The sequence below is a fragment of the Heloderma suspectum genome, chromosome 1 (assembly GCF_057233095.1).
Source record: "Heloderma suspectum isolate Gila_16-S chromosome 1, 16-S_ref, whole genome shotgun sequence".
Taxonomy (NCBI): domain Eukaryota; kingdom Metazoa; phylum Chordata; class Lepidosauria; order Squamata; family Helodermatidae; genus Heloderma; species Heloderma suspectum.
Window position 1 is genome coordinate 415,949,879 of NC_139458.1, and position 26,987 is coordinate 415,976,865.

Genomic DNA, 26,987 nt, shown 5'->3' on the forward strand with positions numbered 1-26,987 from the left:
GTTAAGTAGTGGAAAAGCAGGAAAGGAAATATATTTTCATTTATATTTATTTCATTTCTATACCACCCAATAGCTGAAGTTCTCTTGTGTAGTGCTCAGATCTCAAGTATGCCACGAAACTGAAAGTAGATACAGCAGCTTAACAGTCCATTAACAGCCTTGTGTAGCGTAGCTCCTAAACTCACAGTTCTTTGACAAAAACCCACTCCTGTGTATTCTCAACCCCCTAACCCCCAGCTTCAGTAGTATAATTTAGTGGTCATGGTGGGAGTCATTTTGTTGTTATTGATCTACTTCAAATCATCCAGAGATCCACCAGAAGATCCCTATCTTCCTTCTGTCCACACGTGGTCCATGCTGACCAGCAGTGGTGGCATTCCAGAGTTTCAGAGAGGGATCTTTTTCCAGCCCTACCTGGAGATGCCAAGGATCGAACCTGGGACCTTTTGCATCCACTTAGTCATGAGCCCTTGAAAAGTTCCCAATCCAAATGTTCCTATTCCGAAACATTTACTTCAGTCCAGAGTTCTGTGCTGCACTCAGATGTACATGCTGAGATTCTGTGCTTGCAGTTGTCCTCATTCACTTCAATGAAGGAGGAAGCTTTGTGTATTTTTTTGCATTCATGGAGCTGCATTCTCCATAGGAATGAATGGGAAAGCCCTCACAGGGAGGGGAGCATCAGGCTCCAGTTTCCACAAGGGAGTCATTGAAGTGAGGCAAGAGTTTTTATGATACTCAAGAATCCCTAATAAAGTAAATGAATGACATCAGGGCAGTTTCCTGATACAAGCCCATCCTTCTACAGTGGCCACGATACTTCTCTAGCTTCTTCAATCCCATCCATTTCTCCATTATTTGTCACCTGTTCCTTTCCCTTCTTTTGCTATTTTGTCCTTGCTGTCTCTCTCCTTGGGTAGCAAGGACCTGCCTCTGTTTTTTGTTTATGTTACTCTGTAAAGTGATATGCACATGGCATCTCATAAGGAGTCGTGAGGCCGATCTACATTGCGCCTGCCATCGCAACAAAGTCAGGGTCCTGTCGGGTTAAACGCACTTGCATTAAAACGTGATTACCCACACTCACCCATTTTCCCCATTGGGGTTCTTGATCGAATGCACGAGCTCGGTTCACACTCAAGAGCTGCGCTGTTTTCCTGCTCTTAAAGACAGCGGCTCTCATTGGAGGAGCAGAAACTCTCCCTGTTTCTGCTGATTCCCCTCCCACTGTCCCTTTCTTCCTTTATCCCTCTCTCTCTGTGTGTGTGTGTGTGTGTAGGGATGGTGTAAGCACCCTGTTGGGGCTCGAACCCCGTTGAGAGCTTGTCCCTTGCTGCCGCCACTGTAGCAGGTGGGGGTGGAGGGAAGAAGGAGGCACCTATCCTCTTCTCCCCCCCGACCTGCTGGAGGCCAGGGCGAGAGGCTAGGGGGTGTCTGCCCTGCACCAGCCCTTTACAGCCAGCACGAGGAAGAGGGGCAGTGGTGACAGTGCCCAGCACTTGTGTTTTGGGGGGGCTGCTAGCTTCTTCAAAGCTTCGAAGAAGACTGTGAGATGACATTGCATAGGTTCCTCAGCACTCAGAGCTTTATCATCAACAAGGAAATGGCTGGAGGTGCCTGCTCTTGTCTGGTCTGTGGAAGCTCAGCAGGGTTGGTCCTGGTCAGAATTTTTGATGGGAAACCGCAAGGGAATCAGGCTTTCTGCACTTAGCAGGGGGTTGTTCTCTCCCTTCAAATGATGCTAACTTTTACCTCCTTCTATCCCCTGCTTTGGCTTTTTTTTTTAAATTAAGGATCACAACTGAGTGCCTGTACACACCCTTCCCCCCATTCTAGCTTAACTGGTGCTGTAATGTTTTCTCGTGACCCCAACCCTGGGCACTCAGTTACTCTGGAGTAAGCCACATTGAACTCAATGGAACTTACTACTGAGTAGACATGAGATCACCCTGTAAGTCTGCAAGCCTCGAGTAAGCCCCATTGAGCCCCATAAGGTGCTCTGGAACAAATGAGGACATTGCTTCTGAGCTTGGTGGGGTGGGGGATCAGAGGTGTCTCCATTGCAGGGAGGCATTTTATCCTCTGCTCCCTCTGATTGAGAAATACAGAGGCAGGAGATGCTTAGGTGTGTGTGTGGGGGGGCTGCTTGTGTCTTCGAAGACTGCCCAGTGAAGAAATTTATGCTTGTGCGCAGGGAAATCAGGCTGGAGAAGGCCTAAACTTCGAAGATCGGAAGATCTGAAAATTCGAAGTTAATGCCTTAATTTAAAAAATAAATAAATAAATCACTTACAGGGTGATCTTATGTCTACTCAGTAGTAAGTTCCATTGAGTTCAATGTGGCTTACTCCTGAGTAAGTGAGTGCCCAGGATTGGGGCTGCAAGAAAATATTACATGACCAGTTCATTACATCACTTAGAATGGGAGGGACAGGTGGGGGAAGGCACTCAGTTGTGATCCTTTTTTTTTTTTTTTTTAAGCCAAAGCAAGGGATAGAAGGAGGTAAAAGTTAGCGTCATTTGAAGGGAGAGAACAACTCCCTGCTCAGTGCAGGCAGCCTGATTCCCTTGCGGTTGCCCATCCAAAATTCTGACTAGGGCTGACCCAGCTAAGCTTCCCAGATTAGACAAGAGCGGGCACCTCTAGCCCTCTGCTGGTTGGTGATGGAACTTCCAGTACTAAGGAACCTATGCTATCAGTAGCTGGAAGACCAGATGGAGGCATCTAGAGCTGTGATCGGACAGGAGGGAAATACAAACACCGCTGTATATGGACAGGCGTGGGAGGGGACTACGACCTTATTAGGTAATGAACATGGAAGAGCAGAGCACATGAATGGGAAATACCGGGATATCACGGTATTCAAAGTGAGAACACAGAAGTGGGAAATTACGGTCCCAATCTGAGACAGGTCCTGTGTAGTATGAAAGACGAGCGGTGAAACCTTATTGGAAGCAAAAAAACACGTAAGTGTAGATTGGCCCTTAGTTACATGGTGCCATCAATTCTTTATTTATGTATTCCTTTATTTTGAAGACTGATACCCCGATTTCAATCAAATGATTCTCAAGGTAGCTTACATGCTACAATAATACAGCAACACCCCCCCCCCCCAGTAACTAAAAGAGCAATCCTATGCATGTTTAGACTGGAAAAAAGGCCTACAACTCCCGGCATGCTTCAGTCAGCATGGCTGGCTGGGGCATGCTGGGTGTTGTAGGTCTTTTTTTTTCTGTTTAAACATGTTTAGGATTGTGCCCAACTCACTCACTCCCCCACCCACCCACTCCTCTCTCACACCCACACCTCAGCAGCCCTTTAGTCCTCCGCATGAGGGATGAGGCTATAGTATGTTTCCTTTCGGTTCTGCAGTCCTGGGGCAACCAGCAGTTGGAGCCAAACGTTCCTTCTGGTGGGGGTGGGGAGCAAGATCCCTGCACCTGCTACTTCTCTAGCTGATAGATGGGACCTGGTTGATCTCCCCCTTGCCATTAAGTTCTTCCCGAGAGGCAGGGAAGGCAGCCTCCCAGTTGTTCTTTGTCCCTTGACTAACAGAGGCCAGAGCATGCTTCCCTTCTCCTCTCCAGTCCTTGGGCAATTCTCATCATCAGTATTATCATAAGAACCTCAAAAGAGCCCTGCTGGATCAGACCAAGGGTCCATCTAGTTCAGTATTCTGTTCACACAGTGGCCAACCAGCTGTCAACCGGGAACCCACAAGCAGGACACGAGCACAACAGCACCCTCCTGCCCATGTTCCCCGGCAACTGGGGTACATAGGCATATTGCCTCTGATACTGGAGAGCCATCAGGACTAGTAGCCATTGATAGCCTTCTCCTTCATCATCTGAAAACACATTCCCTTAGATTTTCAGGTCACCACCACCTGAAGATTTTCTTTCCTTGGGCATCTTTTCTTCACACTGCACAGAATACTTTTTGTTCTTTGGGGAACAAAGGCAAGGATGCAACAGACAAAAGACAGGCAGCCTTGGGTGCTGGCTGCCATAACTAAGGCTGCAATCCTAAGCTTGCTTGGATAATGTGGGACTTATTTCAGAGTAAACAAACATGCATGGGAATGCGCTGCACAAACAGAATACTCTGGCCACTGCTTCCTGCTGTCTCCCTCCCACTTCCAGTGATTGATGGGAACAGATGACCACTTTATCATTTGACATCCAATCTTTGATGATAATAATTTCTAAATCTCTGCACAGATTGAAAGGAAGTCCCAGAAGTGATTGTGTGAATCAACTACGTGCTGTAACCAGTCAGGATCAGACAGCATTTGAACTTGGAAGTTGCCTGCTTTGGCTTCATCATGGTTCTTCCCCCAGGCATCCCATTGCTTCTCTCTGATCTGATCTGATCTGGCTATAAATGCTTCCAGGTCATGCCTGGACATCACTCTAGTTTCAGAGTACCTATCATCTAGCATCTGCCTCCAGTGAAGCATGAACTTTCTCCATTCTTTCATTGTATTATTATTATTATTATTATTATTTAAAAGTCTAACCTTTTAAGTGTAGAAAAAATGTTTGAGTAAGGAGGGACATTATGGAGGTGTATAAAATTATGCATGGTGTGGAAAAAGTGAATAGAGAGATATTTTTCTCCCTATCTCATATTTCATTCAATGAAGCGGAATAGTGGGAAATTCAGGACAGATAACAGGAGCTACTTCTTCACACCATGCAGAGGTAAGCTATGAATTTCGCTACCACAAGTTTTCTATATAAGGCATTTATTGTGAGCTCATCATTCCCTATACATTGTTGTTTATGAGTTCTTTAGATGACGTTGAAATCCTCCAGTTTCACTTCTATGTCTAAAGAGAACTTGTGGTGAGTTTTTTTTTAGAGCAGGGGAAATGCGGTTTTATTAGTGAAAGTGAAAGAAACACTTTTTCACTTGTGTATTCACGCTATTCCACTATATGTCAGTGCGACCTAGAAGTTATGTAGTGGAAAAGCAATAAATGAAACGCTCTTTGTGTAGTTCTCAGATTTTAATTCTGCAACAAAACCAAAAGTCGATACAGCACATTAATGGCCTCATGTAGAAAAGCCTGTAGTGATGGTCAACTTGGATAGCTTTAAAAGGGGATGAGACAAATTCAGGGAGGATAACGTTTTCAGTGGTTAGTAGTCATGATGGTTATATTACCTCCCATATTGGAGGCAGTATTCCTCAACATACCAGTTGCTGGGGAGTACGAGCAGGAGGGCGCTATTGCACACATAGCCTATTTGTGGGCTTCCCACAGGCAGCTTGTTGGCCACTGTGCAAATAGAATGCAGGACTAGATCATCCTTTGATCTCATCCAGCAGAGCTCTTATGTTGTTTGTTTAGCATTTTAAAAGAAACTTTTTGAAGTGCTGAACTGGGGGTACAGAATGTAATCAAGAGTTGGTCTCTTGGTGACGTCACAGGGAAGGAGCCAATCAGTGCTGTACAGAGCTACCTTCTGCTACAAAAATCAGAACCTCACCTCTCTCCCAGACGTTCAGAAGTAAGCTCCACTGAGTTCAATGGGGCTTCCTGCCAGGCAAGTATGCATAGGATTGTCACCCAGGGTGTATGGGATTGCAGCCTTAGGGTAGTATCCACGTTCTGGTGCTAGCACTAGTGATGTTGTGCTAGTGTAAACCAATGTTTGCACAATGTAACTAGTACAACAGGAAATCAGCAATTTGTCACTGACATTTGGTGATGCAGCGGCAAAAAGGGGCATTTATTTCTCAGAACAAAGTGCATGCCCCGCACAATTTTTTTGGAAGAAAAATAGTCTATTTCTTTGCCGCTGCACTGCCACATTTTGGTGGCAAATCACCACTTTCCCCATTGCACTAGTTATATCACGGAAGCATTGATTTAGTGCGAGTGTCACAATGCTGGATACTACCCTTAAACTGGTTGAAGAGAGGGCACTTTTAGAGTAGTTACACTGCTCTACAAATGTTATGTTTTCTTTCACCCATAAAAAATCTTAACTATGCCTCTATTCAAAAAGCAAAATGAAGAAAACCTTAAATCAAAACTAAGATTTGTGTCAATGTGTGAGGAAAATTCCCTTAATTTACCTTTTCTTCTTTTAACGACTACTTCCAGGCATTTGTCAAAATGCTAAGATAGCCCAGAACGAAGGCATGATTGTTGCTGGTTGTTTTTAAAGATAAGCTCTTTCATAAGTGTCCGTTTGTTAAACAAGAGAAATGCTTGTACTGTATTCCTCTGAGTCCTGTTCAGTGGCTTCTGGGTGGGTGGCCTTGAAAAAGAGCTGAGCAAGGAGAGTCAGAGGAAGTGGGTGTGGAGTCCAGGGAGAGAAGAATCCATATTGCAAGCTGTGGGAGGGTGTGGGTTGCTGGTGTTGCCTTAGTAACGAGGCCTGAGAGTCCTGAGGACTCTGTAGATAGCGTAGAGCCGTTCGCGTGGCAACAAGATGGCAGTCAGCTGGCTGCTAGCCAGCTGTGTGGGGAAAGCACACCTTCAGCCTAGTTGAAACCTGGACAGTTTGTACATCTCTCGTAACCACTCTGCAGCAGCCAGTGAGGCCTTTCCTCCATTTGGCTCACCCTTCCTTCCCAACTGCTGGAGCAACCAGGACTCTACAAGAGGCAATGGGAGGGTTGGGGCCATGGGACTGGGGTGGGAGAAGTCATTACGGCCCCCTGTTGTGTGCTGCTGTGGAGCTGTTAAAGAGAGAGGCGTGGACACTGGGTTGTATCTAGAGTTATAAGGAGGGGCTGTGGCTCAGTGGGAGAGCACCTGCTTTGCAAGTAGGAAGTCCCAGGTTCAGTCTCCGACATCTCCTCGTAGGTCTTGAAATAGTCCTGCCTGAAACCCTGGAGAGCCGTTGCCAGCCAGTGTCGACAATACTGGACTAGATGGACCCAGGGTCTGACTCAGTATAAGGCAGCTTCCTATGTTCCGATATAACGTTGTCTGAGCAGACTTCTGCTCGTGCAATGGGTCTTCCTCTTCTGCTCCTGTCCCTGCATCCCCAAATCTGCTCCAGAGGGTCTCCCAGTCCCACCAGTGGACAGACACTACTGGATATAACCCTTGGTTTTGTGAACTGACTTCTAGGTGAAAAAGTGTTATATAAAACATATAAACAAACCCAAGAAACCAGCAGGGAAGCCAGAGGAATCCAGTCAGGGAGTCGAGCTCGACGAGCTTTCATCAGCTCAGCCCCTGGGCTTCAGCTCATCTTCTGTTAGCTGGCCCAACTTGGGGCCGATCTACACTGCGCCCACCATCGCAATGAATTCAGTGTCCTGTCGGGTTAAACGCTCTCGCATTAAAACGTGATTATTCACACTCACCCGTTTTCCCCGTTGCAGTGCTTCATCGAATGCACGAGCTCGGTTCACACTCAGGTGCTGTGCTGTTTTCCTGCGCGCGCTTATCTGATCTCGATGCTAAGCGGGGTCGGCCCCGTTGGATGGGCGACCGCCTGGGAATCAGGCTTCCTGCATTGAGCAGGGGGTTGTTCTATCCCTTCAAATGAGACTATGTTTTACCCCCTCCTATCCCCCGCTCTGGATTTTTTTTTAAAATTAAGGCGTTATCCTCACAGAATCGGGGCTTCTCCGAGATTTTTTTTTACTAATTCAGGCATGATCTTCAAAGATTCGAAGTTGTGAAGCTTCACAAGCTTCACAACTTCAAATCTTGGAAGATCATGCCTGAATTAGAAAAAAAACATAGCAGAGAAGCCCCGATTCTGCGAGGATAACAGCTTAATTTAAAAACAACAACATCCAGAGCGGGGGATAGGAGGGGGTAAAACTTAGTCTCATTTGAAGGGATAGAATAACCCCCTGCTCAGTGCAGGAAGCCTAATTCCCAGGCGGTCACCCATCCAACTACTGACCGGGGCCGACCCCGCTTAGCATCCGAGATCAGACAAGCGTGCGCACATCCAGCCCTTTGCTTGTTGATGAGGAAATGGGGGCTGCTGAGGAAGCTATGCGATCAGTAGCCGGAAGAAGACATGGGGCCATCAAGAGCGGTGATTGGACAGGAGGGAAATACAAACACCACCGTATATGGACAGGTGGGGGAGGGGACTACGACTGGATGCGGTAGCGAAGGTGGAAAATCACAGCACATTAAGGGGAAATACCGGGAAAGGCGGGCGGTGAAGCCTCATTGGAAGTGAAAAAAGGTAGCAAGTGTAGATCCAGCTGTATTCCACAGCGAGTCGGGCCAGGTAGTGGATTTTCCATTTGTTTGTTTTTATTTGCAGAAATACACACTTGCGTAAATTCTGGCCAAAATTTGCACAAATTATGCAAATTTTGGCTGCAATTTATGCAAGTGTTTACTTCCACAAATAACAAAAAATACAGAAAAAGGTCCCAGATTCCGGAAAAAACACACGGTTCAGCTTGCAAATGCAAGCCAAGTCAGGCACACCGCAGAACTCTGGTGAGTCCCCAAAGGGGTAAATTTCTTGGCTATGGATGTGCCATGATTCCCAGCCAGCATGTTGCTGTCCAAGACAGCTGGGGGGCACCAGGTTGCAGAAGGCCACTTTAGAAAGTCCAAGAGGACAGGTCCCTGCTTCGAGAAGCTTGCTATCTAAAAGTTGATACAGGGAGATAAACAGAGGACAGGAATGGGAGGTAGGAGTAAACAGGGAAGAACTTGCAATTATTTCAGTTAAGTCCTTTTTCACTCAGTGCTGGCCTGTCTTCACTGTACTGCACTGAACGTTTGCAGCCCCAACTTAAACACATTTATTCAAATGCAAATCCCACTAGAGGTGCTTCCAGTTGGAGGGTTCCTACTGTTGCCTGTTATCTGTGGTAAGAAAAAAGATGGAAGAAGTGGTAGGAAAACATGAGAGGGCTACAAGAAGAAGTCAGCATCATCTGGATACTCCATAAAACTCTGTGAATGAGGCAGGGTGATGGCTACGAAAGCTTCCATTGGAAGCATCCAAAGTAAAATGGGACTTTCTTGCTAGGGTGCTTCCAGATGAGGCTTTTATAGTGCCATCACCCTGCCTCATTCAAGGAAGTTTACATGGTGTCCAGATGTCATCACCTTCTACTTGTGACCATCCCATGGTTTCTTACCGCTTCTTCCATCTTTTTCCTTAATACAGAAAATCCGTTATGGAGAAAAAGAGCAGCTGCATGATGCCTTCTCACAGGTAGCGCTAGGGGTTCTCAGTCTGGAAGCACCCACAGTACAAGTGTTTATGTAGCTTGAACCTATGTGCATTTGCTCAGAAGGAACTCTCAGAGTTCAATCATCCTGGTGTGTATATAGAATTGTGGATTTGATGCAATGCCATGCCAGCCAAACCATATATACCAGGTGGGCTCGAGTGGCACTCTGGAGTGCTCAAGTTCCAAGGACGGCTGCAGTTGTAAAGGGAGAGCACCACTGACTGCACTTTTGGAGCAGGGGCACAAAGGCAATTGGGTACATAGGAATATAGGAAGCTGAGTCAGACCATTCGACCATCCAGCTCAGTATTGTCAACAGTGAGTGGCAGCAATGGCTCTCCAGGGTTTCAGGCAGGATTGTTTCGTCCCCCTACCTGGAGAAGCCGGGGATTGAACATGGGACCTTCTGCATACAAAGCATGTGCTCTGTCATCCTGAGCTACGGCCCCTCCTTAGCTCCCCCCATGCTCGTTGGTGAAATGGGGATTCTAATTCATGTTAATCATAGTGCCAAGTATCTGGTGTGTTATTTAGTCCAGATGTGCAACTAAATGTGCAGCACAATACTATTGTCAGGATTAGGCCCAGGCTCCTGGTGGAGTCGGAAGATTCTGATTCAGAGGCGGAGCTAGGAGGAGAGCAGCTGGGCCAGAAAGCGGGGAAGAAACTCCCAAGAGTCTCCAGGAGACAGAGAGAATTGAGACGCTCCGCCAGGCTAGCCACCCACCGGAGTCAATGGAAGGAGGGCCCTCCCCGAGGGCAGCCCTTCTGGTTTTATGTAAGGTGCCAATTGTTAGTTTTGCGCAACTCCCTCACCCTACTGAAGTCTTCCCTGTTAGAAAGCTCAGGATTAGCTAATTAAGCCCTGGGGCAGTCTTTGGGCTTCTACAGAGTCTATATTGTTTGAAGGGCTCGCCATTAGCATAATAACAAAGTTGTGACTTAAAGGTCTGCCTGTTGATCGCACAGCAGAAGGGCTCGGAGTTTTGACAACTATAAAAGTTACATCACCGAAACTAAAAATGAACACACATGTTGATCATTTAGGCTGCGATCCTAAAAGGAGGGAGTGAACACCACTGAACACAAGTAAACATGCCTAAGGTTGAGCAGTAAACACGCTATTGTCATACTGCTCAGAATATGATGAGACGGTGGTGGTGGTAGATCTTAAATTTTTTAAGGAACCAAAAAAATTGTGCCAGCCCTTCTTTTTAGTGTGAATATCTACTACTCTGACCTGGATGCAATGAATGGGTTTAGTTTTTTTAAATTACTCTTATAAATTTTTTTTTAAGTATTTGTAATGCCTTAGTAAAGAGTGTTTAGATCAAAACACATGGTGACTTGAAGGGATTTTGTACACAAAGCTTTTTTCTTACATTAAATAATTTTTTCTTGCTGCTAATAGTTGGATGGGTGAAATCTAATATTTCAGGGTTGCTTAGAAAGTGATCAAGAATAAGCTGACCTGCCATTGAACTTACAAAGAAGAAATGAGATTGGATTTTGTAACTGTTAGTTGCACATTAGTCTTGCTTCCTGTACTCCATCCAATATATGCCTCTTACTGTTAGATTAGCACAGAACACTGAGAGAGCTAGTTTACACATTCCAGTGTCAAGATAAACCTGAATAATGTTAAGATGTAATCAAATGCAGTAGAGGAACACCTGAACATGGAATAATGAGGGGGCGGTTGGCACATGGATATGTAATTGTATCCACATTTGATAGTTAGGGGGTTTAGTGGTGCATAACGTCAATGTAAACCTGCAAACCTATGGAAAAATGTGTTGATTGTGAACTATACATGTTACCCCCATGTACAAAGTTCCCTTCCCTATCTGTATTTGTGCAGATACTCCAACAGGGCTGGCCTGAGACATTTTGCTTCCTGAGGTGGAACAGCAAATAGCAACCCCCACCCAGGTCAAGGTGCATAGTACCCAAGGCTGATCAGGTTATTTTGGCACATGACATAGAAAATCCCACAAGCACCTCTGCCCTTCCCTGGCTGTAAAACTACAATAATAATAAATGAAATAACTAATAACGCTTGAGGCAGCAACCTCACTCTGACTAATGGTAGAGCTGGCTCGGTACTCTATGACTTCATGTGAACAATTGCTGGTAGTCTCTATTTAACTCATGTTAAACACAACATAGAAACATACTACCTACATGGGAGAAAATTGTTCTGGTGCTCCTTTTCCTGGATCAGAAGCTTCTTGGGCAAAGGATTAAGTTTTTGTTGTTGTTATTATACTATCATCAATCATCCTCATTGTCTAGTAGTAGCGATTCCAATTCTCTGAATGCCATTATAGACAAAAATATCCAGCACCATCCATGTACAAGAAGGAGGTATCAGAATGCGCGGGAGTTTCAAATAAGAGGTTTGCAGAAGTACAAAAAATCTTTAGCAAAAAAGTCCTAAGGGGGTCACCCCCAAAACTGCCCAAGGAGGACTGAATCTGCTAAGTGTAGCCAGGGAATACTGGTGTGTGTGTGTGTGTGTGTGTGTGTGTGTGTGTGTGAGAATTTGTGTGGGGGAGGGGCATGGAAAACCAGGTAGGGGTGGGGGGAATGGTATGGTGAGGCCAGAATTGTGAACCGCAGCATCATTCACACTGCCTCATTTTACTGAAGGTCTATTTGAGAGAGAGACAGAGAGAGAGAGAGAGAGAGAATTCACAGCTTGTGAGGCACTAAAATCAAACCTTGAATCGATGCAGTCCATGTCTAGAAGCCTGAACATCTAAGTAAAGGGATAGAAGCAACTTGATGATACGGTATCAGGGCCAGCGTCAAGGGTCTGGCACCTGCAGAGGGCCCACATCCCAGCAGGGTCCCCCTGACAAGACCCCCCTGGAGTTGCTCTCCCTTTTCACCATTGCAACCTGCTTGTTCACTTGCTTCTCGCTCTGGCCCAGACAACGGTGGTGGTGGTGGTAAGGAAGAGCAGTAGAAGCCACTGCCTACTTGCTCCCTGGCTCTCTGTCAAGCAAGCAAGTGGTGGCAATGATGAGAAAGAGGAGAAGGAGCCATAGCAGCTGGTGAGTAGGTTGACTCACTGAGGGAGGGGACCCATTGAGGGTGTTTTATCCAAGTCCTCAAAACCTGGTGCTGGCGCTGTACGGTATAAATGGATTCAGTGATGCTGATGCTTATGATTGTGTCTTTGTGTCTCTCTCTACCCGCACCCCCTTACAGATCTTTGGCTGCTGGGTTTGGATCCTTGTAGCAGCTACCACTGTGTATTTCCCTATGCTGCAGGGATGGGTTATGTACGTGTCAATCAGTTCCTTTATCATCTCCCTGCTGCTTCTACTGTCCTACCTGTTTGGCTTCCACAAAAATTTTGAATCCTGGAGAATCCTGGTAAGGATGGAAAAGACAGATAGTCCGAGTAGATTTGCTGGAGCCACAGCTTCATAGATCTTTTGCCCCTTCTCATGACTATGCATATATTTACTTCATTTGCATAATATGCATAGAGCCTTTCTACACAAGGCATTTATTGTGCGCTTGTGAATCCTCACTCATGGTAGCTTGCGGGTCATCCTCCAGGGTCTCTCCTGTTGCTTGCAACCATTTTAGTTGGGGGGGGGGGTGTTTCCTAACGAGGAAAGTCTGGTATATCTGTGAATGCCAGCAAGAAACCCTGGTGTATTTGTGCAATTCCCCTATACCACAGTACCACCTAATGGCTCCATAATGGAATGTATAGAAAGGCAGAGAAAGAAACCCCCTGGGGAAAAAAAAAAAGTATAAAGGAGCTGATCTTAATCACATGAAGAATCCAGAAGCAGAACCCTCAGTAAAGTGGTGGGTTAGAAGTCTCATGTAGAAAAGCCCATAGGCTACAGAATTCATCTTTTCTTTTTAAGCCCTGATCTTAGAGTCTAGATGGGAGCAAAGGTGGAGGCCCCACATAGCACACTTCTTCTCTTAATGTAAATTGGCATGAGCTGCATTAAACTAGATTTGTAAAACGGACAATTAAAAAATAAAAGCACATGGCTAAAATATTTCAAAATTAACTTCGCCCTGCCCCTTTGGCTCCACCCACTGTGACTATAGCTCCACCTCTTCAATTCTGGCCCCACTCATCTCTGGAATAGGGCCACCAAGACCCTTCCAAAAAATGGTTCCCCACCTTTGATCTAGACAAAAATATGTTGCTCTCCGTTTTTCAGGACAGCCTTTACCATGGAGCCACTGGCATTTTATATATGAGCGCTGCAGTCTTACAGGCTAACGCAACGATCCGTTCTGAGACAGAAGTAGAGGCACAACATATACCTCGCTACTATCAGCTCAATGCTGCTGCCACGGTAAGATACCTGCATAGCCCGGTGGTTCTACGTTTTCCAAGCCTTCAGTTCAGGGCTGGTCCAAGACATCTGAAGCAGAGTCCAAATGGCACCCCCTACCCCTGCCCCCCACTAGGTTCAGCACTTTGGAAAGTCTCGCTGGATCATTCAGACATGAATTCCTACTTTCATCTATTCCCCTTCACGGTGCCACCTGAAACAATTCACTTTGCCCTGCTGCATGGTGGTAGCCATTAGCGATAGACATGGATTTTGAAAAGCAGAGAGATATTTATTATTTACAGAATTAAGGTGTTAAACAGTAAATAACCACTTTACTCTCCTACTGCACAGAAGTAATTGAGTTACAGTACTAAGTCACTGTGAGAAGCTGTTATTTTATTTATTTATTTATTTCATTTATATCCCACTTTTTTTCCTCTTTGAGGAACCCAAGGTGGCATACATAATCTTCCTCCTCTCCATTTTAGCCTCACAACAATAACCCTGTGAGGTAGGCTGGGCTGAGAGTCTGTGACTGGGCCAAAGTCACCCAGTGAGCTTTCATGGCCGAGTGGGGACTAGAACCCAGATCTCCTGGCTCCCAGTCTAACACTCTAGCCACTACACCACACTATACACCACACAGATAATGCCTCTCAGAGATGGTTTAGTCTTTCTCAGTCCTTTGGGAGAGCTAAATATCTTTCCAGTTAGGCATTGAAGAAGAGATAGCTGGCTCGTCACAGAAGCTGATGTTTTCTCATAGATGGTCCAAGTCTCAATTGCTCTCCCAAAACAAAACTTGCCTGTCTATCATCCGGCTTCACACACAGGACTCCTTGTCTTCTCCTTCCACCACCACCACCCTTCCTTTTGTCTTTTGTCTGTTTTTATATCTTTCCCATTGTTGCTTGGGCTCATTTGCTGCATGTGGCAGCCAGCTCCCACCTCCTTTGGGAATGCCACAATTACTTTCAGGTGGAATAGCAAGGCTATTCCACCCATACATGGCCTCTCATGGTCACTTTAAAACCTTCTATATCTCATGATCACTTTAAAACCTTCTATAGAGAGCTTCGGCTATTGGGCGGTATAGAAATAAATAAATAAATAAATAAATTCTATATATCATCTCATACATACACACTCAATTACCACTCTAATCCTATGGACACAGATCCTCTGCATTATCCCCTCACAAGCCCTATCTATCTCTTCCCTATCTAAAACTCCACAGGCACTGCGCCCTGTTTACGTATCACACACCATTTCTCCCTCCCCACTCACTCACTCAGTCATCTGACATATGCAAATACAACATACCTCCTCTCACTCATACCACTCACACTCTACATCTACTTACCAGAAAATACAGAGACATAACATTAATACATACATATACACAGGTTCCTAACATATACATGTGACATCACAATACCTGTATAGCCCAGTGGTTCTACGTTTTCTATCCAAAACCCTTCAGTTCAGGGCTGGCCCAAGACATTTGAAGCAGAGTCCAAATGGCACCCGCCCACCCTCAGCTAGACTGAACACTTTGGAAAGTCTTGCTGCATCATTCAGACATCAGTTCCTACCTTCAACTATTCTCTGTCATGGTGCCTCCTGACACTGTTCTCTTTGCCCTTCTGCATGGTGAAGCCAGCCTTGTTCCATTTCCTCACCTTTCTTTTCTTATGTCCACCTTATGTGTGGCATGCATCAAGCTTTATATCCAGCAGTCTCTAGAAAGCCTCTACTGGACAAAGCTGGTGTGCCCCATGAACTAAATGTAGATTGGTGTGTGTGTGTGCGCGTGCGTGCGTGCAAGGAGGCTAAGTTCAAGACACTCCACCTCTGCTAAGGCCTCCTTGTGTTTCCCTGAGTTTCTATCTCTTAGCCTCATTTAAACCCATCTGTAAAATGGGAGTAACAGTGATCTATCTCATGGGATTGCTGTGAGGGTTAATTTACTAAAGGCTGAGAAGTGTTTTGCCAATTGAAAGGACGTATATTCCAACCATTAGGTAACACTACTCAATTTGGCTTCTGTTGATTCTATACCCAGTACAGGGGTCCCCAACCTTTTTGGGTCAGTGGGCACATTTGGAATTTTGAGTGAATGTTGTGGGTACTCTCACAAAATGGCTGCCATGGGGGGTGCTCACAAAACACCCATTTCCCAGAAGACAGACTGGTGAGACTAAAAGAAAAGGAACTTGCCCAAGAGCCCAAGAACAAGGCAGAAATGGGGTCTGAGCTCCAAAACATAAAACTACTCTTTTGAACCCAAATAGGGCGGAACTTTACTTTCCAGTATGCCAGCCTCCCAATTAAATTTAAATAAAATAAAAATCAGGAGAGGCAAGGGAGCCTGGTGGTGCCAAGTGAGGTGTCCACAGGCACATTGATGCTCATGGGCACTGCGTTGGAGACCCCAGACCTCTAGTGCATCGTGTGAAAGTAATCTCCAGCTTTGTTACTATAAGCCTGGGACTGCCACACCTTCCTTTACCTCATAAGAGACTTGTGAGTTCCAACAAATGCTAGAGACAGATTCAAGTAACTGTTGGCTTTTATATTTTCAAAGGCTGTTGCCTCTTTTTCTCAATATGTTTTCATGTTCAGCCTGTGATCTTTTGCACTGGGCATGAACTACCCCAATTAGTTTGCAAAGCGCATCCTAAATCACCATATTAAACATGTAACTTTTGGTAGCTGGGGCTTCTATTCTTCCCTCTGGTATCAGTGGCTTGGATCCAAAGTGTCCCTTGTGCAAATGGAAGGCCTTTTGATTCAGTAGGCTTCGCCCTGTGGAAGGGCGGGAGGAAAGGTGATTGTCACTGATTCTGCCTCTGCCCTGCAGCTCCCCCTTTCTACCCCCCTCCACTATACCAGAGGGTCATGTACACCTGTAGAGCAGATTGGAGGGGGGGACTGCCAGGGGAAGGGAGAATCAGCAAAATCTCCCCCCTTCCACCACTGGGGGTGTCCCAAGAGCTGACTTCCAGCTCATGGACACTCAGGAGCCAATCCAAAACATTTTTCTCCCCATTCTCTTTTTTTAAAAATTGAACCCGAGCTAGCTTAGTGTTTTCTGATTTTTAGAATGTCCTAGTAGGAGTATTATGACACTTTTCTCATTTGAAAAGACTGTATAATTAAGTTGAGGTTTGGAAGGAGAGAGTGGCTGAGTTTGTAAATAATGCTAAACAATGGTTTTAGAATATTCTTCTATTAGGACATTCTAAAAATCACAAAACACTGAGGTAGCTTTTGAGTTTCAGAGACTACCCATGGTTTAGCATTACGAAGAGGAGCCTGTGCAACCCTTGGGCTCATACACTCCTCCCCTCCAGGTTGGCCACAAAGAGTTCAGAAGCTTTCACTTCTATTTCAGACTAAACGCTGCTTGTTGTGATGTTTGAACCCAGACAAACTGTGGTTAGTCTTAACCATGTTTTACTAAAACAAATCAATTTCAAATGGTGGTTTATGAAACTGGCTTGTTTTAGTAAGCCAAAGTTAAGATTAACCACAGTTTAAGACTCAGACATAACACAAAAATGTGGTTAATCAAGAGCAGAAGTGGAAGCTTCCCATCTCCTCGTCATGGCCACACTGGAGGGGCGGGGGAGGCTCATCCTTGTAATGCTAAATCAGCCTTCTCACACCTGGTGTCCTCCAGATATTTTGGACTTCAACTACCATCAGCCCCAGCCAGCATGGCAAATGGCCAGGAATGTTGGGATTCATAATCTAAAACATCTGGAGGGCACCAGGTTGGGGAAGGCTATGCTAAACATTATACGCAAATGCAGTGTGTGTGTGTGTGTGTGTGTACTCCATAGTCTCTCTTGTTGTCTTTGTATAGTTGCATGTCGAAAGCAGTTAGATGAGACATGTACAGTTTCTGCAGCAAAGCTCATTTTTCAGAATGAGCTAAAGTGAGTCCTGATGATGCCCACAGGAATTCAGGAAAATGTTTGCACATCTCAAAGGGCACATTGTTTGTACCTCAACATTTATAGTTCACATTAGAATAGATTACATTCATTTCCCACTGATTAGCTCAATTAATTAATTAACACATCCAGCACACCCATATGTAGTGTTCATCTGATAGATTGTGTCTGTTTAATGTGCAAGAAAAAAAACCTCTAATTCTAAAGCAATATACACTTTCAAACACCCAGTTGGTTTATTATGGCCCACATGGTGGGTAAAGATATTTTAACAGACAGCCAGTGTGGTGTACTGGTTAGAGTGTTGGAGGAGACCCAGGTTCAAGGCCCCACTTGGCCATGACGCTCACTGGGTGACTTTCGGCCAGTCACTGACTCTCAGCCTAACCAACCTCACAGGGTTGTTGTGAGGATAAAATAGAGAGGGGGAGGAGCATGTGCTCTGCTTTGGGCTCCTTGGAGTTAAAGGTGGGATATAAATGTAACAAATAAATAATAATAATAACAACTGCACACTCTTAGTTACTCACATTAGTTTTATGACGAAGAGTGGTTCCAAAGAGAGGAACCTTTGGCATGTAACCTTTGCCTTCCAGTTTACAGCTGCAGGTTGAATAACAGACAAGGATCTGTGAAATGTACAGCCTGTAAAATGTACTGCACTACCAGAACCTTTGCTCCTTAATTCCTACAATTAATGGGCAATCAAGGTCACATCCAGTTCCTTGGAGGTTACATTCTTAACTGTTTGTATTTTGATCTGAGGGCGGTATGGGATGGGAAGAGGCAGTTTTGAACGTGGTGAGGCTGGGGTTTTGGAGAAGACTAGCAAAAACCTGCAAGTTGCTTTGCTTTGGGGGGATATCTGCAATTTCCCCCCAGAGATGGGAGGAACTATAGGGCAGCCGTCTGACCAGCCGTTTGCCACCTATGGGGCCAAGAGCTGGAGAACCAGATCCAAACTGGAAAGCATGTGATATGGGACTGGTCACCTTGGCAATGGGCTTGCTGCACCCTCAGGCCAGAAGGGGAAGAGATTTGTGGCCTTTTTGCCATGGCAGTGGGGATGTGCCTGCTGACCCGAAGGGGCCTACATGTTCTATGAGGGCTTGCGGAGGACCAGGGAGCCTTCAAGGCTGCATTTAGAGCTGGTCCTCCTTAAGCCAAGTGTCTGAGAATGGGGAAGCACTGCTGTGCTGCTTAACCCATTTCCTCCTTGATTTGAGGCTTTAACTTGAGGTGAATCCAGTCTATTTGCCAGGCCATACCAACCTTTTCCCATATAGGGAGCCTAGTGATGCTTTAGGAAGGGCACAGCCTATCTGTGTGACTCACTCTGTTCCCACTTACTCTACTGGTATAACAGAAGTTAAATGATTAGAAAAACACCAGAATTGCCAATATTCTGTCCTCAGAAAATTTATTTATTACATTTATATCCTGCCTTCCTTACTAGGAGCTGTGTACATGATTCTTCCCCATCTCCATTTTATCTTCACACCAACCTGAGGTTAGGCTGAGAAAGTGGGTCTGTTTGCACATAACGGCAGTGAATCATGGGTTAACTAACCCAGAATTTGCTGCTGTTATATGAGAACTAGGTCAGTGACTGGCACAAGATCACCCAATGTGCTTCATGGCTGAACGAGGATTTGAACCTGGGTCTCCCTGGGCCTAATCTGATGCTCTAACTCAGCTTTCCCCAACCTGGTGCCTTCCAGATGTGTTGGACTGCAAGCCCCATCATTCCCAGCCATATTCTGGGAAAATGGGAGCTTGAAACAATATGAACAACAATAGGCACTATATATCAACCCTCTTTTCTTTTATTTTTCAGTTCTTTGCATTCGTTACCACACTGCTGTACATTTTGCATGCCTTCAGCAACTACTACAACTGAAAACTGCTGGGGAAGAAAGCGACATGAGGCCAAAGACAACAGCCCAGTGTGTCACCACTTGAAATCCGTGTTCCAAAACAAATTGTTAACATCTGTATAAGAACAGAGCTCAGCTGAAACTGTGGTCATTCAGCACCTTCTTGTATTAGGTGAAAGAGACACTGGTTTTTGTTAAAACTTACATCTCGCTCATTTTATATTGTGCTGCTGAGCTCTGTGGTAGAACGACTATCATCTGTTTCTTGATTATCTCATTCTTGCAATTCCCTAAAATCATAGTCTGTTCCCCAGGTTTGTGCCTTGTAAAGCTTATGTAAATAATATACTCATTTATCATTGTACCTTCAGGGAAGCATGTTCACACCAACGTCCCCGCTGAGGAGCCTCTGTGTGTCTGCTATGGAACCCTAGCATGTTGCAGAGGATTTTGGAAGAATGCACACTCCGTTGACATGGAGCATTGGCCAGGCCAATGGCAGTGGTGTCAAAGCTCTTGCAGCTCAAGGGCTGAATTTAAATCTTGGAGACACTCTTGGGGGCTGCATTCCAGTGGTGGGCAGGGCTGAAGGCGAAAGGGGCAGGGCAAAAAAAAATAAAGTACCAGCATATTTTGGCTTGAGCTCTTACAGCCAGTAACAAAGCCTTAGAAGAGGCATTTCAACCTTTTAGAATAGGGGAAAAACTGTGCAAAAGCCGGAGAACCACTAAACGATTGGTGGCTGGGGAAAAGGGGCTATGGCCAGGAGAAGGAATGTGGCTATCTGGGGAACCCCAAGTGGGCTAGATGAGGACTGGATTTGGCCTGCAGGCCTGAAGTTTGACGCCCCTGTTGTAGAGCCTCACTGTTGACTTACATGAACTCAGGGGGTAACCTAGAACAGGAGCTAGCAGAATCGACTGGTTAGATCTCTAGGTAATTTGCTGTATATCTCCAAGGGTTTTTAACCCCCAGTACTTTAATGAGAGCAGGTAAAATTGCAAGGGAAAAAATTCCTAGCATCCTTGTGCTAACTGCATATCTCTCCGCTTCACTGTTCCTCATTTGTGAAATAGGAGCACTCATTGATTACTTTTGACCAGTTCTTTGTTCAGTTCTGCTGGGCAGTTTTAAAGTGTGGTATTAGAAGCACCCCTGATCTCTGGTAACTCACATGTAGATTTGTTTATATCCCAGTGTATGGTTCATGGGGTGACTCTGCCACCTGAGCCACCATTTTATGACTGGGTTGGGTAGGTAAACTTTGGCCTTCCAGTAAAAAAACAAAATAGATCCTGCAAGCTTGAAGTCTGCCCACTCCTGTCCTAGAACACACCCAGTACCCCCCCGTGGCTACATATACATGAAGGATATACACTCTGTGTGTGTGTGTGTTGGGGTGGGAAGCCATCTTCCAAGGAGACTTGTCTATGACTGATTTTTTTAACTTATCAGGTTCCTCTGATAAGCTTCCAGAGAATTCCATGGTTCCCTGGAGCACAGTTTGAAAACTAGGCCCTCAGGCCATTTGGATAAAACATGTTCAGCTTGGCTACTACAAACAAATGAGGATTATGACTGTTGTCCAAGTGACTGCCAGGAAATACCCGCACGTTACTTTTTGATAGTGTAGTGTTGCCATAAGATGATCTTAACCTCATAAAAAGGGAATCATATCTTAAGAATGTATGTGCCTGTAAATGGCAACAGCTGCAATTAATGTCAGGGAAGGACATTAATAAGGTTTATTATATGGTACATACCAGTTGTCTCCATATCGGGATGCACTAACAAGAAAGATGCATCATGTGAAACTGGAGCAGTAGTCATTCCCTCATGACAAAGTTACCAGGTCAAAGAATAATGAGAGATTGGCTCTTATCTTCCAACAATGCTGATACATATAAAGGGGTTCTGTCCTTTGTTATTACATAGAATGTGTTGTTCAGATGGGGAAACATGAAGTAACTTATTGGTAAAGCTTATGTATTTTTTAATTTCATTTTATATTACTGTTTTAGTTAACTATCTTTTGCCTGGACAATATGAACAACTTTCCCCTTTCTTTTCCTGGCTCATGTGTGTTTCTTTAGCTGTTGCTATAAAAGGAGTCTCATCAGAGATCTGCCAGAGTAAATTCTGATGCCTGCTATATCTGGGTGGGAGGTATTCCTGTGTTCTGGTGATAACACTGCAGAAGATGTAATTACATGCATATCTATGCCATAAACTTGAACTAGCTTTGAACGAACATGGAGGAACTGTGGCACTTTATAGGCTTGCGACATTGTTAGGGATCAGAGTATTGAGGGCATATCTAGATCATGGTTTATTTCCAAGCAAATCCAATGCAAGTCACAAGTCACTCATAGAATCATAGAATAGTAGGGCTGGAAGGGGCCCACAAGGCCATCGAGTCCAACCCCCTGCTCAATTCAGTAATCCAAGTCAGAGCATCCCTGACAGGTGGCTGTCCAGCCTCGTCTTGAAGGCCTCCAGTGTGGGAGAGCCCACCACCTCCCCAGGTAATTGGTTCCATTGTCGTATTGCTCTGACAGTCAGGACGTTTTTCCTGATGTTCAGCTGGAAACTGGCTTCCTGTAACTTGAGCCCATTATTCCGTGTCCTGCACTCTGGGATGATCAAGAAGAGATCCTGGCCTTCTTCTCTGTGACAACCTTTCAAGTACTTGAAGAGTGCTATCCTATCTCCCCTCAGTCTTCTCTTCTCAAGGCTAAACATGCCCAGTTCCTTCAGTCTCTCTTCATAGGGCTTTGTTTCCAGTCCCCTGATCATCTTTGTTGCCCTCCTCTGAACCCTCTCCAGTTTGTCTGCATCCTTCTTAAAGTGTGGTGCCCAGAACTGGACACAGTACTCCAGATGAGGCCTAACCAGTGGTGAGTAGAAGGGAACTAGTACTTCCCGGGATTTGGAAGCGATGCTTCTATGAATGCAGCCCAAAATAGCATTTGCCTTTTTTGCAGCCACATCACATTGTTGGCTCATATTCAGTACCTCTGGTCGTATCATCAGTCCTGTGATAAGCTGTTAAAGATAATGCCTCTCAGAGATGGTTTAGTCTCTCTCAGTACTTTGAGAAAGCTAAATATTTTTCCAGCTAGGCATTAAACAAGAGATAGCTGGCTCATCGTAGAGGCTTATGTTTTCTCATAGATAGTCCCAGTCTCAATTAGTATCCCAAAACAAAACTTGCCTGTATGTTGTCTGGCTTCACACACAGGACTCTCCGGCTGGGTTCACACGACATGTTAAGCCATGGTGGGTAAGTTCTGGGAGCAACCCATGAGTAGTTAATGTGTCGTGTCTGTGTGTGTGTGGGTTTCCTGGGGTCTCTCCTTTGGCTATGACATAGCTCCTAAACCACTGCCTGTAAGTTTCTTCAGTTATTTGATACTGCTTTTACTTTGTCATAGTCTAAGGCATGAACATTATTAAGAGACCTGTATACTGTTTGGGCAGGGTCTGTTAAATAAGGAGCTAGCAGAGATGCCCATTGTCCTCTATGCCACCTGGCCAAAGTAGCTACACTCTCAAAGATCACTAGTTAAGCTTCTATATCATCCTCATTGGCCAGGTTTGGACTTCTCTATATTAAGCAAAAATCCCGCACCCTTACCGGGGCTTTCTTCTTCTGGAGTCTTTCTGGGTTTACAATGGGCTTCTTTAGACAGTGAACATGTGATTTGGAATTGAAAACTTATGTACCTTCTTGGCAATGCTTTGTATGTTTAATGAAACAGCGCCAACTAGCTGAATTATAGCACAACAGCGGTATTTCACACTGCCAATATGGCGCCATGAAGGTTTAGTACAGATTATCTCCAATCTTACTGAAAGTGGGATAAAGGGGGAAAAGTGTGGGAGATATCCTGGAGGTTGACAATGTCATGTGAAGGACCTGCAAACTTCCATAAAGGGCCAATCACAAACATGCAATAAAAGCCTCATGTAGAAATGCCCATTGTCAGCTTAAAGATCGTATTGGGCACCTGTTCTGCTACCAGTGGAGCCACTGGCCCTTCCCTAACCAGGGCTTCCTGTGCTGCCTGTTGACTCAGTGCTAGTTGTTCCAACAATTCTCCATGGTATTTTGCCATCCCCTCACCAAACACAGCAAAATCCACGACACCCCCCGCCTCTGGATTCATATTTCTAGAAACAGGGAATAGACTCCTCCCTGTACGGGCCACCACCTGTGAGAAGCTGTTAAAGATAATGCCTCTCAGAGATGGTTTAGTGTCTCTCAGTTCTTTGAGAAAGATACATATTTTTCCAGCTAGGCATTAAAGAAGAGATAGCTGGCTCGTCATAGAAGCTGATGTTTTCTCATAGATCGTCTACATTCGTCTCCCCCCAAAAGACTTGCCTGTCTGTTGTCCAGCTTCACACACAGGACTCCTTGTCTTCTCCTCCTTCCACCACCAGCCTTCCTTCTGTCTTTTGTTCATTTTTATAACTTTCCCATTATTTCTTGGGCTCATTAGCTGTATGTAGCAGCCAGCTCCCACCTCCTTTAGGAATGCCGCAACTTTCAGGTGGAGTAGCAAGGCTAGCCAAACTTCCACCCATACATAGCCTCTCACAAGTACCATGCTTCTCTACAAAGAACAACACTGAAGGCCAAAATAGATATGACATAATTCATGTCTTTAGCCTCTGTGTACCTGATTTTAAAAAGATAAATAGGTGGTGTGTGTCCCTGCTCCCCATAAGATGGGGAGAAAACCCATTTTCCCTGCTCTAAAAAAACCTCCCAGAGAATGCTGTTTACAAACATAAGTGAAACTGGAGGGTCATTTTGTCATCAAAAGAACCCGTGAACAACTGTGAGTAGGGAATGATGAGCACACAGTAAATGCCTTGTGTAGAACAGCTCTTAGTCTGTGCCTCTGCAGCTACCAAAGGAGCATATCCTGTCTGACTGTGTATTTGGTGTTCCTAAAGGGATGATTTTTCTTCTTCCAGAACTCCTGTTCCTTTAATAGCTGCCCAATCTGCAGAAATATAGCAGGTAGGCTTTCCATACCACTTTGCCTCTGTACCAGGAAAGCTTCACCAGCCAAAGCTTTATATGTTGGACGGCTGTTAAAGGAGTCCTACCGACAATCCTACATCCCTAACCACTTTGTTAATAAAGACATGCAGATAAATGCTGTTGGTGCCCAGTGAATGCCCTTGCGTGACAGTGCTGCACCATGGCAGGGTGAGGTACTGAACTGGCTCAGTGGCTGGCACCCCATCCTACGCAATGTTGTGCCACCACAGTAAGTGCTTCAAAAGTAGCCATTTTCTCTGAAAAGGATATCATTTATTCGCTTTGCTGCTACAGAGAATCCAGATGGCAACATGGCTAGATCATTGCATTCCAGGGTCCCCCCTCCCCAAACTCACAACTTTTTCAAAACCTAGTTTGTGGGGACTTTTCTGACTTCTGCAATTGTAGCACTGGGTTTCCATGAAACACTCAACAGAACTAGAGATCGAGAACAGACATCCTAAGTTTTCTTGCCCATATTTTTTCACTTGCTGCATTATCTTGGAAGTGTTTGAAGAATCCTGAGCACTTATCCATTGCTCTAGTGAGCAAGGTTGCAAATGACTTACGATCTCTACTGGAGATCAATCTAATTAAAATAGGCAGCGGTCAAAGAATTTCTCAGGAAATTGTTTTCTGTGAAACATTGGCCCAGGTCTAGTGATTACCCATACCCTGCAGCCCAAGATGACTGATTGCTGAGAAGCAGTTATCTTTCCACAGTGCCACTGAAAGATGGTGGTGTTTGTAAAGGCCAAGTCCTAGGAGGAAAGGTTGGGGGAGCTGGGCATGTTTAGCCTGGAGAAGAAATGATTAAGCAGCAATAGCATAGACATCTTCAAATAGCTGAAAGGCTATCATGGATGATGCAGCGAAGTTGTTTTCTGTTGCTCCAGGGGGTTGAATCCAAACCAAAGTGTTCAAATCATAAGAAAAAGATTAAGTCTGGACATTAGGAAGAACTTCCTGATGGTACAAGTTGTTTGATAGTGGAACAGACTGCCTGAGAAGGTAGACTCTCCTTCATTAGAGGTTTTAAGTGGAGGCTGGATGGACACCCATCAGTGATGGTAGTATTGGATTTCTTGCATTGGCATAGGGTTAGACTTGATGACCTTGGTTTCCGCTTCCAGCTCTATGACTCTATGAGTAATTTCGTTAACAGAAGTTGATCCAGTAAAAGGTAGCTTCTGCCTGTTGCCCTGCTGGTGAGGAAGCACTCAGAACACATTAAAAACAAAACTTGTGGCCCTCCAGATGTTTTGGCCTACTGTAGCAGCCATATCAGGGGTCAGACTAAGTAGCCTCATGCAGTCTCATGCTTCATGTTCTTGCTGAGCTCTTTCTCCCTTGAATATATTGTTGTAAGCTGACGAGACACAGGAATTCCTTATCTTGTCAAAGGTCATACAGTTGTATATCTTGTTCTCTGCTGTTCTCTTCTGTTCTCTCCTTATCATGGCTACCCTATAACCCAGTTCTTGTATTATAAACAATAGTGCTAAGAGAAGAAATGTTGAGGATTGCAACCCCATGCGGGAGGGAGAGGAGGAGCCGTTTCATATGTGTCACAATGTCTATAAAACCAATGTGCTAATGTAAATCGGGGCTTCTGGCTCTTTGGAAACGATTCCAGCCTTAAGCCCGCGCGTTAAATAAAGAATCTCTTTTTCCTTCACTCCGTGGTCTCTCTGACTCTGGGTTCTGCAACATAAATGGTGCCGTGACTCGGATGTGGCAGGCTCTGAGCCAGACAGGTGGCAGTTGCCTGCTCTTGATCGCCGCACCGGGAAGACGAGCTCGGCGCATGCCTCCCTTTCTTGGCGCCACCGACCTTTTTGTCGAGTGAATGGGAGAAAGCCTGCACCGGGATCGCCCAAACGGCAGCGAGCAGCAAGAGAACCTTGGGAAGCGGAGGAAGGAACTTGAGCCCTGCCTGTATCGCAGCTGCAATTGAGTTGAAACCCACATTGGAAGCCTTCAGGAGAAAGGCAAGTATATGGGAAAAAGAGGGCCCCGCCTTTAGGGAGAAAGGCCACTGGGCAGAAAAAAAGAGGGCCCCGCCTTATGAAGAAGGTCAGTGTTGGTGGTATACGTATACAAAAGAACCTACTCCTTGCGGGTAGAAGGGGGGCCTGATCACACCCCCGAGTGGGCGCCAGTACCTAGCATGCCAGTACTCAGTAGGAAGCTGAGGAAGCTGGGGAAGCCGTTTTCCGCTCTGGTAAAAAGTGGGAAAAGTGGGTGGCAGGGACATATGGATGTAGTGGAGAGATTGATGATTGTGTGAGTGGCTACTGCGGTTTCTGACGCATACCGTTGACCGTCCGGGTGCCCAGGCCAGTAGCAAAGTGCGTGGTGTGAAAAATCCTCTTGTGTCGGCCAGTGAGACCCCTTACTCACTGACCAATTCCCATTCCCTAATTGTGTCTGTCTTCAATTTAGGAGGGAGGCTATGGGTGGTGGGGGAAGCAAACCTTGCACCCCCTTGAGATGTATGTCAAACAAAGAAGGAAAAAGGTTTTTTTTAAAAAAAGATTCAGAATAGAGAGAGAAAACAGCAAAAAGCTCAAGGTCGAG

General features: G+C 45.3%; 1 protein-coding gene across 1 annotated transcript in view; it reads left to right on the forward strand.

Annotated features, from left to right (window-relative positions):
• MALL (mal, T cell differentiation protein like) overlaps positions 1-21,600 on the forward strand; it is a 30,715-nt gene extending 9,115 nt beyond the window's left edge. Inside the window, exons 2-4 of the mRNA XM_084829088.1 lie at positions 12,407-12,574; positions 13,393-13,530; positions 19,312-21,600. Of these exons, the coding sequence (XP_084685214.1) occupies positions 12,407-12,574; positions 13,393-13,530; positions 19,312-19,374 (369 nt within the window). The 3' untranslated portion in view covers positions 19,375-21,600. The remainder of the gene's footprint in view (positions 1-12,406; positions 12,575-13,392; positions 13,531-19,311) is intronic.
• Positions 21,601-26,987: the final 5,387 nt, after the last annotated feature.